General features: G+C 59.9%; 1 protein-coding gene across 1 annotated transcript; it reads left to right on the top strand.

Moving 5' to 3' along the window:
• The first annotated feature begins 275 nt into the window (after positions 1-275).
• TFCP2 (transcription factor CP2) lies at positions 276-12,219 on the top strand. The gene is given in 16 exon segments (XM_056515104.1): positions 276-545; positions 2,045-2,196; positions 3,815-3,891; positions 4,137-4,242; positions 4,307-4,413; positions 5,396-5,548; positions 6,577-6,687; positions 7,402-7,490; positions 7,961-7,988; positions 7,991-8,011; positions 8,255-8,348; positions 8,754-8,844; positions 9,254-9,360; positions 9,835-9,977; positions 11,399-11,450; positions 11,553-12,219. Coding segments are annotated over 16 exon segments (1,491 nt in total). The 5' UTR covers positions 276-423; the 3' UTR covers positions 11,591-12,219.
• Positions 12,220-13,540: the final 1,321 nt, after the last annotated feature.

Raw genomic sequence — 13,540 nt, 5'->3', positions numbered from 1 at the left:
TGACCACAACCCCGTTTTTTTGGGGTTCCCCAGTTTTGGGGGTCCCGGCTTTGGGGGTGCCCCGGTTTTGGGGGTCCCGGTTTTGGGGGGACCCGGTTTTGGGAGGCCCGGTTTTGGAGTGTCCCGATTTTTGGGGTTCCCCGGTGTTGGGGTTCCCCGGTTTTGGGGGGGTCCCGGTTTTGGGGGGCCCCGGTTTTAGGGTTCCCTGGTTTTGGGGTGTCCCGGTGTTGGGGTTCCCCGGTTTTTGGGGTTCCCGGTTTTAGGGTTACCCGGTGTTAGGGTGTCCCGGTTTTGGGGTGCCCCGGCTTTTGGGGTACCCTATTTTTGGGGTTCCCGGTTTTGGGGTTCCCGGTTTTTGGGGTTCCCGGTTTTGGGGTTCCCTATTTTTGGGGTTCCCGGTTTTGGGGTTCCCGGTTTGGGGCCATGGCGTGGGCGCTGAAGCTGCCGCTGGCGGACGAGGTGATCGAGTCGGGGCTGGTGCAGGATTTCGACGCCAGCCTGTCGGGGATCGGGCAGGAGCTCGGCGCCGGCGCCTACAGCATGAGGTACGGCACCCCGAAACTGAGAGGGCACCCCGGAACTGAGAGGGCAACCCCGGAACTGAGAGGGCACCCCGGAACTGAGAGGGCACCCCGGAACTGAGAGGGAACCCCGGAACGGAGAGGGCACCCCGGAACGGACAGGGAACCCCGGAACTGAGAGGGCACCCCGAAACTGAGAGGGCACCCCGGAACTGACAGGGAACCCCGGAACGGACAGGGAACCCCGGAACTGAGAGGGAGCCCCAGAACTGAGAGGGAACCCCGAAACTGAGAGGGCACCCCGGAATGGACAGGGAACCCCGGAACTGAGAGGGAGCCCCAGAACTGAGAGGGAACCCCGAAACTGAGAGGGAACCCCAGAACTGACAGGGAACCCCGGAACGGACAGGGCACCCCGGACCTGACAGGGAATCCCGGAATGGACAGGGCACCCCGGAACTGAGAGGGAGCCCCAATACTGAGAGGGAGCCCCAGAACTGAGAGGGAGCCCCAAAACTGACAGGGAACCCCAAAACCGAGAGGGCCCCCCAGAACTGACAGGGAACCCCAGAACAGAGAGGAAACCCTGGAACTGACAGGGAACCCCAGAAGTGACATGTACAGGTGTGCCCCAGGTGTGCAGGTGTACCCAGGTGTACTCCAGGTATACAGGTATACCCCAGGTGTACAGGTGTGCATCAGGTGTGTCCCAGGTGTGCCTCACGTGTATGAGTGTGTCCCATGTGTACAGATGTGCCCCAGGTGCTTACAGGTGTGCCCAGGTGTACAGGTTTACCCTGGGTGTACAGGTGTACCCAGGTGCTTACAGGTGTACCCAGGTGTACAGGTGTGCCCCGGGTGTACAGGTGTGCCCCAGGTGTACAGATGTGTACCCCACGTGTACAGGTGTATCTCAGGTGTACTGGTGTGCCCCAGGTGTACAGGTTTACCCTGGGTGTACAGGTGTACCCAGGTGTACAGGTGTGCCCCAGGTGTACAGGTGTGCCCCAGGTGTACAGACGTGTACCCCACGTGTACAGGTGTATCTCAGGTGCTTACAGGTGTGCCCCAGGTGTACAGGTTTACCCTGGGTGTACAGGTGTACCCAGGTGTACAGGTGTGCCCCGGGTGTACAGGTGTGCCCCAGGTGTACAGGTGTATCTCAGGTGCTTACAGGTGTGCCCCAGGTGTACAGGTTTACCCTGGGTGTACAGGTGTACCCAGGTGTACCCAGGTGTACAGGTGTGCCCCAGGTGTACAGGTTTACCCTGGGTGTACAGGTGTACAGGTGTATCTCAGGTGTACTGGTGTGCCCCAGGTGTATTCACACGGCCACAGGTGCATTTCAGGTGAGCGGGTGACACCTGAGGACAGACATCCAGGGCACACCTGGGCTCAGGCAGGCTCCGGAAGCAGAGCCAGGTTTTTCTGGGGAGGCCCTTCCCCGTCCCACAGCCGGGTGGGGTTGAAGGGGCCCCGCCCCGCCCCAGCTCACCTGTCTCAGGTGCCTGTCGGCCCCGCAGCGATGTGCTGGCGCTGCCCATCTTCAAGCAGGAGGAGTCCAGCCTGCCCCCCGAGGGCCAGGACAAGCTGCTGCCCTTCCAGTACGTGCTGTGCGCCGCCACCTCCCCGGCCGTCAAGCTGCACGACGAGACCCTCACCTACCTGAACCAAGGTGAGCCGCACCTGCGCCGCTCAGGCGCCTCTGGGAGTGCCCCACCGGGGGGATTCTGGGCTTTTCCCGGTGGGAAATGGGAGCTGGCAGTGCCCTCACCTGGCTGTGCTCTGCCCAGGTGCGGCATGGGTCACCTGGGGGGTTCACCTGGGTAAGGGGTGGGTGCAGGTTAGAGTGTGGGAAGGTGGTAACAGGCGTGTGCAGGGTGGTTACAGGTGTGCGTAAGGTGTATCTGTACAGGTGTGTGTAAGGTGTATCTGTACAGGTGTGTGCAGGGTGGTTGCAGGTGTGTGTAAGGTGTATCTGTACAGGTGTGCTTAAGGTGTATCTGTACAGGTGTGCTTAAGGTGTATCTGTACAGGTGTGTGCAGGGTGGTTACAGGTGTGCTTAAGGTGTATCTGTACAGGTGTGTGCAGGGTGGTTACAGGTGTGTGTAAGGTGTATCTGTACAGGTGTGCTTAAGGTGTATCTGTACAGGTGTGCTTAAGGTGTATCTGTACAGGTGTGTGCAGGGTGGTTACAGGTGTGCTTAAGGTGTATCTGTACAGGTGTGTGTAAGGTGTATCTGTACAGGTGTGTGCAGGGTGGTTGCAGGTGTGTGTAAGGTGTATCTGTACAGGTGTGTGCAAGGTGTATCTGTACAGGTGTGTGCAGAGTGGTTCCAGGTGTGTGTAAGGTGTATCGTGTATCTACAGGTGTGCTCAGGGTGGTTACAGGTGTGTGTAAGGTGTATATGTACAGGTGTGCTTAAGGTGTATCTGTACAGGTGTGTGTAAGATGTATCTGTACAGGTGTGCTTAAGGTGTATCTGTACAGGTGTATCTGTACAGGTGTGTGTAAGATGTACCTGTACAGGTGTGCTTAAGGTGTATCTACAGGTGTATCTGTACAGTTGTGTGTAAGGTGTATTGTATAGGTGTGTACAGGGCGGTTACAGTTGTGTGTAAGGTGTATCTGTACAGGTGTGTGTAAGGTGTATCTGTACAGGTGTATCTGTACAGGTGTGTGTAAGGTGTATCTGTACAGGTGTGTGTAAGGTGTATCTGTACAGGTGTGTGCAGGGTGGTTACAGGTGTGTGTAAGGTGTATCTGTACAGGTGTGCTTAAGGTGTATCTGTACAGGTGTGTGTAAGGTGTATCTGTACAGGTGTGTGCAGGGTGGTTGCAGGTGTGTGTAAGGTGTATCGTGTATCTACAGGTGTGCTCAGGGTGGTTACAGGTGTGTGAAAGGTGTATATGTACAGGTGTGTGTGAGGTGTATCTGTACAGGTGTGTGTAAGATGTATCTGTACAGGTGTGCTTAAGGTGTATATGTACAGGTGTGTGCAGGGTGGTTACAGGTGTGTGTAAGGTGTATCTGTACAGGTGTGTGCAGGGTGGTTGCAGGTGTGTGTAAGGTGTATCTGTACAGGTGTGTGTAAGGTGTATCTGTACAGGTGTGTACAGGGTGGTTACAGGTGTACAAGGGTCCAGCTCTGCAGGGTGGGAGTTCCACATTCAGGCTGTACCTGCTGCTTTCAGGTACAGCTGGAAGCTCTGGGTTGGTGGGATCCTGAATGAACGAGGAGCTCAGGTGACAGGTACAGGTGACAGCCTCAGGTGCCCTCCTGCCCCCAGGTCAGTCCTACGAGATCCGGATGTTGGACAACAGGAAACTGGGGGAGCTGCCCGAGATCAATGGGAAGCTGGTCAAGGTGAGCAGAGAGCACAGGTACAACCCACAACAACACCTGGCCAGGTGTGCCCATTCCAGCCAGGTGTGCCCATTGCATCCAGGTGTGTCCATCCTATCCAGGTGTGCCCATCCAAACCAGGTGCTCTCCAGGGCCCTGCAGCTGGGTGGGGGATGGTTCCCTTTGCCCCTTTTTGGCACAGGGAAGGGTTGCACACCTGGCCAGGTGTGCCAGGGCGGCTCCAGGTGACGTTGCCCCTTCCCCAGAGCATCTTCCGGGTGGTTTTCCATGACCGGCGGCTGCAGTACACGGAGCACCAGCAGCTGGAGGGCTGGAGGTGGAACAGACCTGGGGACAGGATCCTGGACATAGGTGAGTCTCACCTGGCTGGGGCAGGTGGGGGGTCCCAGGTGGGCCTCACCTGTCCCCCCCACAGATATCCCCATGTCCGTGGGGATCATCGACCCCCGCGCGAACCCGACGCAGCTCAACACCGTGGAGTTCCTGTGGGACCCGGCCAAGAGGACGTCGGTGTTCATCCAGGTAAGGCACAGGTGGGCAGTGCCCCGCAGCCAGGTGAGGCACAGGTGGGCAGTGCCTCATATCCAGGTGAGGGACAGATGAGCTCTATCTCACATCCAGGTGAGGCACAGGTGGGCAGTGCCTCACATCCAGGTGAGGGACAGGTGGGCAGTGCCCCGCATCCGGGTGAGGGACAGGTGGGCAGTGCCCCGCATCCAGGTGAGGGACAGGTGAGCTCTATCTCACATCCAGGTAAGGCACAGGTGGGCAGTGCCTCATATCCAGGTAAGGGACAGGTGAGCAGTGCCCCACATCCAGGTGAGGGACAGGTGGGCAGTGCCCCGCATCCGGGTGAGGGACAGGTGAGCTCTGTCTCACATCCAGGTGAGGGACAGGTGGGCAGTGCCCTGCATCCAGGTGAGGGACAGGTGGGCAGTGCCCCGCATCCAGGTGAGGGACAGGTGGGCTCTGTCCCACACCCAGGTAAGGCACAGGTGGGCAGTGCCTCATATCCAGGTAAGGGACAGGTGAGCAGTGCCCCACATCCAGGTGAGGGACAGGTGGGCAGTGCCCCGCATCCAGGTGAGGGACAGGTGGGCTCTGTCCCACACCCAGGTAAGGCACAGGTGGGCTCTGTCCCATATCCCAGGTGAGGCACAGGTGGGCTCTGTCCCACACCCAGGTGAGGCACAGGTGGGCTCTGTCCCCCATCTGTCCCACACCCAGGTGAGGCACAGGTGGGCTCTATCTCCCATCCAGTTGGGCTCTGTCCCACACCCAGGTAAGGCACAGGTGGGCTCTGTCCCATATCCCAGGTGAGGCACAGGTGGGCTCTGTCCCACACCCAGGTGAGGCACAGGTGGGCTCTGTCCCACACCCGGGTGAGGCACAGGTGATCCCAGGTGCAGCTCCTGGCTGTGCTCGGGGCTGTGCCCATCACCAGGTGCGCTGGGGGGGCCCTGCCCTGCGGCAGTGGCGCCCCACGGCCGCTCACCTGCGGCAGGTGCACTGCATCAGCACGGAGTTCACGCTGCGCAAGCACGGCGGCGAGAAGGGCGTTCCCTTCCGCGTGCAGATCGACACCTTCAGGGAGAACGAGAGCGGCGAGTACACCGAGCACCTGCACTCCGCCAGCTGCCAGATCAAGGTGTTCAAGGTACCTGCGGCCCCTCCCCGCCCAGCCTGCTGCAGGTGGTGGCAGGGTGTGGTCACACCTGCCTGCTGACTCCACCTGGACAGCCCCACCGTTTTCTCTTTCCTCACCTGTTCACCTCAGCGGGGTTTGGGGTCCTGCTCTGCCCTCCCCTGGTTCACCTGGGCTGAATCCCTTCACCTGTGGGTGCAGGTGCAGCCAGGTGTAAGAGAATTCCTTCAGGGATCTGCCAAGGAGAACACCTGGATACCTGTGAAGGTTCCATGTCTGTGCTTCCCCTGGGATTTGAGTGAAATCCCCAAATTCTGGATGGAGGAGGGGCCCAGGTGTACAAGGTGTGACCAGGTCAAGGCCACTCCTGTGACCTGCTGTCCAGGTGCACTTTGTCCCACCTGTCCCATCTCCTACCTGGGTGATGGTGATGCAGAAGACACAGCTCAGGTGTATTCAGGGGATTACAGGTGTGTGCAGAGATGTTACAGGTGTGCTCAGGTGGTTACAGGTGTATCTGGGTGGTTATAGGTGTATTCAGATAGTTACAGGTGTATCTAGGTCGTTACAGGTGTGTATTCAGGTGATTACAGGTGTATTCAGATGATTAGAGTTGTACTCAGGTGGTTACAGGAGTCTATTCAGGTGGTTACAGGTGTCTATCCAGGTGGTTACAGGTGTATCTGGGTGGTTACAGGAGTCTATTCAGGTGGTTACAGGTGTACTCAGGTGGTTTCAGGTGTACCCAGGTGATTACAGGTGTATCTGGGTGGTTACAGGAGTCTATTCAGGTGGTTTCAGGTGTACCCAGGTGATTACAGGTGTATCTGGGTGGTTACAGGAGTCTATTCAGGTGGTTACAGGTGTACTCAGGTGGTTTCAGGTGTACCCAGGTGGCCACACCCCCTGTCCCTGCTGAGGCCCTAGGACAGGTTATCCCAAAACTGCTCCTTTCCCTTCTGAGCACCCAGAGGGCTGGGTCACCTGTGTGACCTGGTCACCTGTGTGCTTCCCACACACCTGTCCTGGGCTGTCCCCAGCCCAAAGGAGCCGACCGGAAGCAGAAGACGGATCGGGAGAAGATGGAGAAGCGAACGCCCCACGAGAAGGAGAAGTACCAGCCCTCCTACGAGACCACCATCCTCACTGAGGTGAGCTCACCTGCCTCACCTGCCTCACCTGGCTGCCAGGAGCAGGGCTGTGTGCTGGGAGAGCTTTGCTCCAGTGTTCATACCTGCCTGGGGGCAGAGAAGGTGCTTTTGTACCTGAAAAACGGCTCTGGGGTCATCACTGACCTGAGCTGGGCAGGTGTGTGCAGGCCAGGTGTGCAGGCCAGGTGTGCAGGCCAGGTGTGTGCAGGGCCAGGTGTGTGCAGGGCCAGGTGTGCAGGGCCAGGTGTGCAGGGCCAGGTGTGTGCGGGGCCAGGTGTGTGCGGGGCCAGGTGTGCAGGGCCAGGTGTGTGCAGGGCCAGGTGTGCAGGGCCAGGTGTGTGCGGGGCCAGGTGTGTGCATGATTCCAGGTGTGTCCAGCTGTGTACAGGTGTGCAGTCCCAGCTGTGTACAGGTGTGCAGTCCCAGGTGTGTGCATGGTTCCAGGTGTGTCCAGCTGTGTACAGGTGTGCAATCCCAGGTGTGTACAGGTGTGCAGTCCCAGGTGTGTGCATGGTTCCAGGTGTGTGCAGCTGCAGTCCAGCTGTGTGCAGTGCAGCTGTGTGCAGGTGTGTATGCAGGTATGTGTGCCCAGGTGTGCCCAGGTGTGTGTGCCCAGGTGTGTGCACTGTGCCCAGGTGTGTGCCAGGTGTGTGTGCAGGTGTGCCCAGGTGTGGGAGTGCCCCAGCACACCTGTGCTCACCTGGCTGCCCGCAGTGCTCGCCCTGGCCCGAGGTCACCTACGTGCCCAGCGCGCCCTCGCCCGGCTTCAACAGCGCCCACAGCAGCTTCTCGCTGGGGGACGGGTGAGTGCTGGGACTGGGACTGGGACTGGGACTGGGACTGGGACTGGGACTGGGACACACTGGGACTGGGACTGGGGGGACTGGGGGCAGAGTGGGGGGTGGGTACCAGTGCCATCCCAGTGACTCCACTATCACCCCTGTCCCATCCCAGTAACCCCAGTAACACCTCAGTGCCCCCAGCATTGTTCCAGTGTCCCCAGTATCCCCAGTGACTGTGTCCCAGTGCCCCCACTATCCCCAGTATCCCCAGTACCCAGGTATACCAATATCCCAGTAACCATGTCCCAGTATCCCCAGTATCTCCAGTGTCCCCAGTATCCCCAGTAACCGTGTCCCAGTATCCCCAGTGACCGTGTCCCAGTATCCCCAGTATCTCCAGTGTCCCCAGTATCCCCAGTAACCGTGTCCCAGTATCCCCAGTATCTCCAGTGTCCCCAGTATCCCCAGTGACCGTGTCCCTCTGTCCCCAGCAGTGGGTCCCCGAGCCACCAGCCCGACCCCCCCCCGCGCCCCTGGCTGACGTAAGTACCTGCCCAGGTACCTGCCCAGCACACCTGGGGGGTGCCAGGGACACACTGGGGTCACCTGCACACACCTGGGGTCACCTGCACACACCTGGGGGGTGCCAGGGACACATTGGGGTCACCTGCACACACCTGGGGGGGATTTAGCACACCTGTGCTGACCCCCCTGTGGCCCTACCTGAGTGCAAACACTGGCAGCTCCCTCACCTGCTCAGCCAGGTGTCACCTGTGTCCCCCCAGACGCTGCTGCCCACCTGGAGCCCGCAGGAGGCGCAGCAGTGGCTGCACCGCAACCGCTTCTCCACCTTCTCACGGCTCTTCAGGAACTTCTCAGGTGAGTTCTGCCCCTCACCTGGCCAGGTCACCTCACCTGGGCCAGGTCACTTCACCTGGGCCAGGTCACCTCGTCTGGCCAGGTCATCTCACCTCGGCCAGGTCACTTCACCTGGGCCAGGTCACCTCCCCTCACCTGGCAGGAGGGGCTGATTTTGGGGCAGGTGGAGCTGGAAATGGCAATTTGGGGCAGAGGAGGTGAGAATGGATGATCTGGGGATGGTGAAGCTGAGAATGGAATTTGGGGGCAAAGGTGGGAAAGGCTGATTGTGAGGAAAGCCAGGTGGAAAAAACAATTTTGGGCAGAGAGAGGAAAATTTGGGGTGAGTTTGGGGTGAACTTAGGTGAGTTTGGGGTGAACTCAGGTGAGTTGGGGTGAACTCAGGTGAGGTTTGGCCCTGGGCAGGGGCGGATCTGCTGAAGTTGACCCGCGAGGACGTGATCCAGATCTGCGGCCCCGCCGACGGCATCCGGCTCTTCAACGCCCTCAAGGGCAGGTGAGGGCCAGGGGCTCACCTGGGGGGCAGGGGCTCACCTGGGGGGGCTGGAACTCACCTGGGGGGGCTGGGACTCACCTGGGGGAGATGGGATTTACCTGGGGGGGCTGGGACTCACCTGGGGGGCAGGGGCTCACCTGGGGGGGATGGGATTTACCTGGGGGGGATGGGATTTACCTGGGGGGGCTGGGACTCACCTGGGGGGGCAGGGGCTCACCTGGGGGGCTGGGACTCACCTGGGGGGGATGGGATTTACCTGGGGGGGCTGGGACTCACCTGTCCCATGGCACAAAGATTTTCCTCACGGTTGGGCTCTCCAGCTTCCCCTGAGGACACCTGGTAGGGGTGGGACGCCTCACCTGTGTGACCCACACCTGTGTGATCTCACCTGTGTGCCCTCACCTGGCAGGATGGTGCGGCCCCGCCTGACCATCTACGTGTGCCAGGAGTCCCAGCAGGTGAGGGACCCTCAGCACGAGCACGAGGACGGCGACGGCAGCGCCGGAACCTTCTTTGGTGAGGGGGCACACCTGGGGAGCACACCTGGGGGGCAGGGAGCACACCTGGGGGGCAGGGAGCACACCTGTGCAGGTGTCAGGTTTGGGCACACCTGGGGAGGTGTCAGGCCTGGGCATACCTGTTCAGGTGAGAGGTATGGGAGCACACCTGGGCAGTTCTGGGCACACCTGCTGAGTGCCGTTCCCCCAGTGTACCACGCCGTGTACCTGGAGGAGTGTGTGCACACCTGGGCAGTTCTGTCACACCTGGGCAGTTCTGTCACACCTGGGCAGTGCCAGGTGTGCACACCTGCTCAGTGCCAGTCCCCCCAGTGTACCACGCCGTGTACCTGGAGGAGTGTGTGCACACCTGGGCAGTTCTGACACACCTGGGCAGTTCTGACACACCTGGGCAGTTCTGACACACCTGGGCAGTTCTGTCACACCTGCTCAGTGCCAGGTGTGCACACCTGCTCAGTGCCAGTCCCCCCAGTGTACCACGCCGTGTACCTGGAGGAGCTGACGGCGGCCGAGCTCTGTGCCAAGCTGGCGCTGCTGTTCCGCGTCCCCGCCCAGCAGATCCAGCACATCTACAAACAGGGACCCACCGGCATCCACGTGCTGGTCAGCGATGAGGTAACCGCACCTGGGCACACCTGGGCACGGCTGGGAACACCTGGGCACGGCTGGGAACACCTGGGACACAGCTGGGCACGGCTGGGACACACCTGGGCACAGCTGGGAACATCTGGGAACACCTGGGCACGGCTGGGAACACCTGGGCACGGCTGGGAACACCTGGGACACACCTGGGCACGGCTGGGCACAGCTGGGAACACCTGGGCACAGCTGGGAACACCTGGGACACAGCTGGGCACGGCTGGGACACACCTGGGCACAGCTGGGAACATCTGGGAACACCTGGGCACAGCTGGGAACACCTGGGCACGGCTGGGAACACCTGGGACACACCTGGGCACGGCTGGGAACACCTGGGACACACCTGGGACACACCTGGGCATGGCTGGGAACACCTGGGCACAGCTGGGAACACCTGGGACACACCTGGGGATGGCTGGGACACACCTGGGCACGGCTGGGAACACCTGGGACACACCTGGGCATGGCTGGGACACACCTGGGACACACCTGGGCATGGCTGGGACACACCTGGGCACAGCTGGGACACACCTGGGAACATCTGGGACACACCTGGGCATGGCTGGGACACACCTGGGCATGGCTGGGAACACCTGGGACACACCTGGGCATGGCTGGGACACACCTGGGCACAGCTAGGAACACCTGGGACACACCTGGGCATGGCTGGGACACACCTGGGCACGGCTGGGAACATCTGGGACACACCTGGGCATGGCTGGGAACACCTGGGACACACCTGGGCATGGCTGGGACACACCTGGGCACACCTGGGCACGGCTGGGAACACCTGGGACAGGCATGGGCATGGCTGGGCAACACCTGGGAAAAATCTGAGCACACCTGGAGAACACCAGAGACACACCTGGGAACATTTGGGGAACACCTGGGACACACCTCGGGAATACCTGGGACACACCTGAGCGCACCTGGGGAACACCTGGGAATGAGTGAAGGACTCCAGGAGGGATCCCTGCACATCTGGGGCACACCTGGGGAACAGCTGGTCACACCTGGGGAATAGTTGTTCACACCTGGGGAACACCTGGGAAGGACTCCAGGAGGGATCCCTGTACACCTGGGTCACACCTGGGGAACACCTGGGACACACCTGGGAAGGAGGGAAGGACTCCAGGAGGGATCCCTGCACATCTGGGGCACACCTGGGGAACAGCTGGGACACACCTGGGAAGGAGGGAAGGACTCCAGGAGGGATCCCCTTGGGGAGCACCAGGGATCACCTGGGCAGGTGTCTGGGAGGGCCCAAGGAAGGAATAAAATCTTTTTGGCTGGTGCTTCCACCTGAGCTCCCACCTGAGCTCCCACCTGGCACCTGCAGCCCTTTGGAGCCCGAAGCCTCCCCAGAAATCCCTCACTTGGTGTTTGGGGTTTTTCAGATGATCCAGAACTTCCAGGACGAGTCCTGCTTCGTCCTGGACACCATGAAAGGTGTGTGAGTACCTGGGGCTCCGTGTGGGATCTCACCTGGCTCAGATCTCCCCCCCCCCACCTGCCTCACCTGCTGTCAGGTGACCTTGGCTTCCTTTGCAGCCGAGAGCAGCGACAGCTACCACATCATCCTGAAATAGGGCCAGGTGAGGGCCAGGTGAGGAGCACCTGCAGCCTCTCAGCACACCTGGCCACCCTCCACTCCCAGCACGAGGACACAGCCCAGACGTGGGAAGCCCCAGGTGTTGTTACCTGGCCAGGGAACACCTGCAGAGCCCCCAGGTGTGGTTACCTGGCTGCCCCTCCCCCAGGTGACCCCTGGCATGGACAGGACCCTCCGTTGCTGCAGCTCTGAGGCACCAGGTGTTGCCTCCAGGTGCGTGCAGGTGTGAAGAGATCTCATGAGGTCATCAGGAATTCCAGATCCGGATTTAATTATGGAAAATTGGAGGATAAAGGAATGACTTGGGGTGGGGGAGGGAGGGGACGTGGCTGCGTGTTTTGGGGAGAAAAGCAAAGATTTCGCTATTTCTGCTGAATGTGTCACCTGATTGAAGCGGCTCCAGGTGAGGAACCTGCCCAGGTGTGGGGGCTGATCCCCAGTCTGGGTGCTCCAGGTAATCCAGTCTCAGCCCATTGGGTGTTCCAGGAAAAAAAAAAAGGGGCAAAAAGACAATATAAACCCAACATTTTAATATTTGATTGAAATGAAGCCGGGGTGGGGTCCAGGTGAGGCAGGTGCTGGCTCAGGTGACAGTTGTGACAGTGCAGGGTGTCAGCATCACCCCAGGGCTGAGCAGCACCTCCAGAATCATCACACAAAAATAAATGAAGTAATCCCCAAAATCACCCCCAAATGAACCCAAATCACCTCCAAAAATCTGCCAGATCACCTCAGGACGGCCCCAAATCACCTTGAAACATCCCTGAATCATCCCCCAAGTTACCCCATCACCACCCAGAACGACCTCAAAATCATCCCAAATTATCCAAAATCACCTCTAAGTCATCCCCAAATTACCCAAAATTCATCCCCAAATTCCCCACGTAGTGTTAGAGCTGGAGCTCCCTGAGGTGGATCCTGGCCCAGGTGGGACACACCTGCAGGAGGGGAGCGCCCTCATTCACAGGTTGTACCTGGGATTTCACCTGGAACAGGTGAGGGTGGAAACCTTGAATTCCCTTTCATGTCAATAACTCTGAGAGGGGGTCCCCAGTTCAGTGCCCCCCACCCCGAGACCCCCAAGCCACGCCCTGACCCTGGGGGGGCACGAAGGGAAAGGAAAAGAGAATTGAAACGGCAACGAGATGGGAAACGGGAACAGCAACAAACAAACGGGACAGAGGGACCGGGGCGGGGGCTGGACAGACGGACACGGACACAGGGACTGAGGAAACCACTGGGGACACCGAGCTGGGGTCAGGGACACCCCAAAACACCCAGAGACTGGGCACAGACACCCCATAATACCCAAGGACACCCCAAAACACCCAGAGATTGGGCACAGACACCCCATAATACCCAAGGACACCCCAAAACATCGGGGCTGGGCTCATCCTGAGATTGGACCCCACTCCCACTCCTGGTGCAGCCCCCATACCCCGAGATCCTGTTCAGCACCAACCCCAAAACCTCCTCAGCCCATCCCATAATTCTGTCATCCCCCCCGACCCCAGGCCCCACACCCCAAATCCCAGTGTCCCCATGACCATGCCAGTGCCCCAATGTCCCATCCCAGTGTCCCCATGTCCATCCCAGTGTCCCCATGTCCCATGCCAGTGCCCCAATGTCCCATCCCAATGTCCCAATGTCCCATCCCAGTGTCCCAATGTCCCATTGTCCCCATGTCCCCAATGTCCCCATGTCCATCCCAGTGTCCCCATGTCCATCCCAGTGTCCATCCCAGTGTCCCCATGTCCATCCCAGTGTCCCAATGTCCCATCCCATTGTCCCCATGTCCATCCCAGTGTCCCCACCCCAACACCTCCATGTCCCACCCCAAAATCCCACGTCTCTTGTCCCCATGCCAGTGTCCCCAGCCCTGTCCCCACACCCAGAACTGAGCCCCCGGTGCCCCAGAGAGCCCCCA

This window comes from Oenanthe melanoleuca, linkage group LGE22 (genome assembly GCF_029582105.1).
Source record: "Oenanthe melanoleuca isolate GR-GAL-2019-014 linkage group LGE22, OMel1.0, whole genome shotgun sequence".
NCBI classification, from domain to species: Eukaryota; Metazoa; Chordata; class Aves; order Passeriformes; family Muscicapidae; genus Oenanthe; species Oenanthe melanoleuca.
Note: the sequence above shows the minus strand (reverse complement) of the source record. Positions and strands in the feature narration are given on the sequence as shown.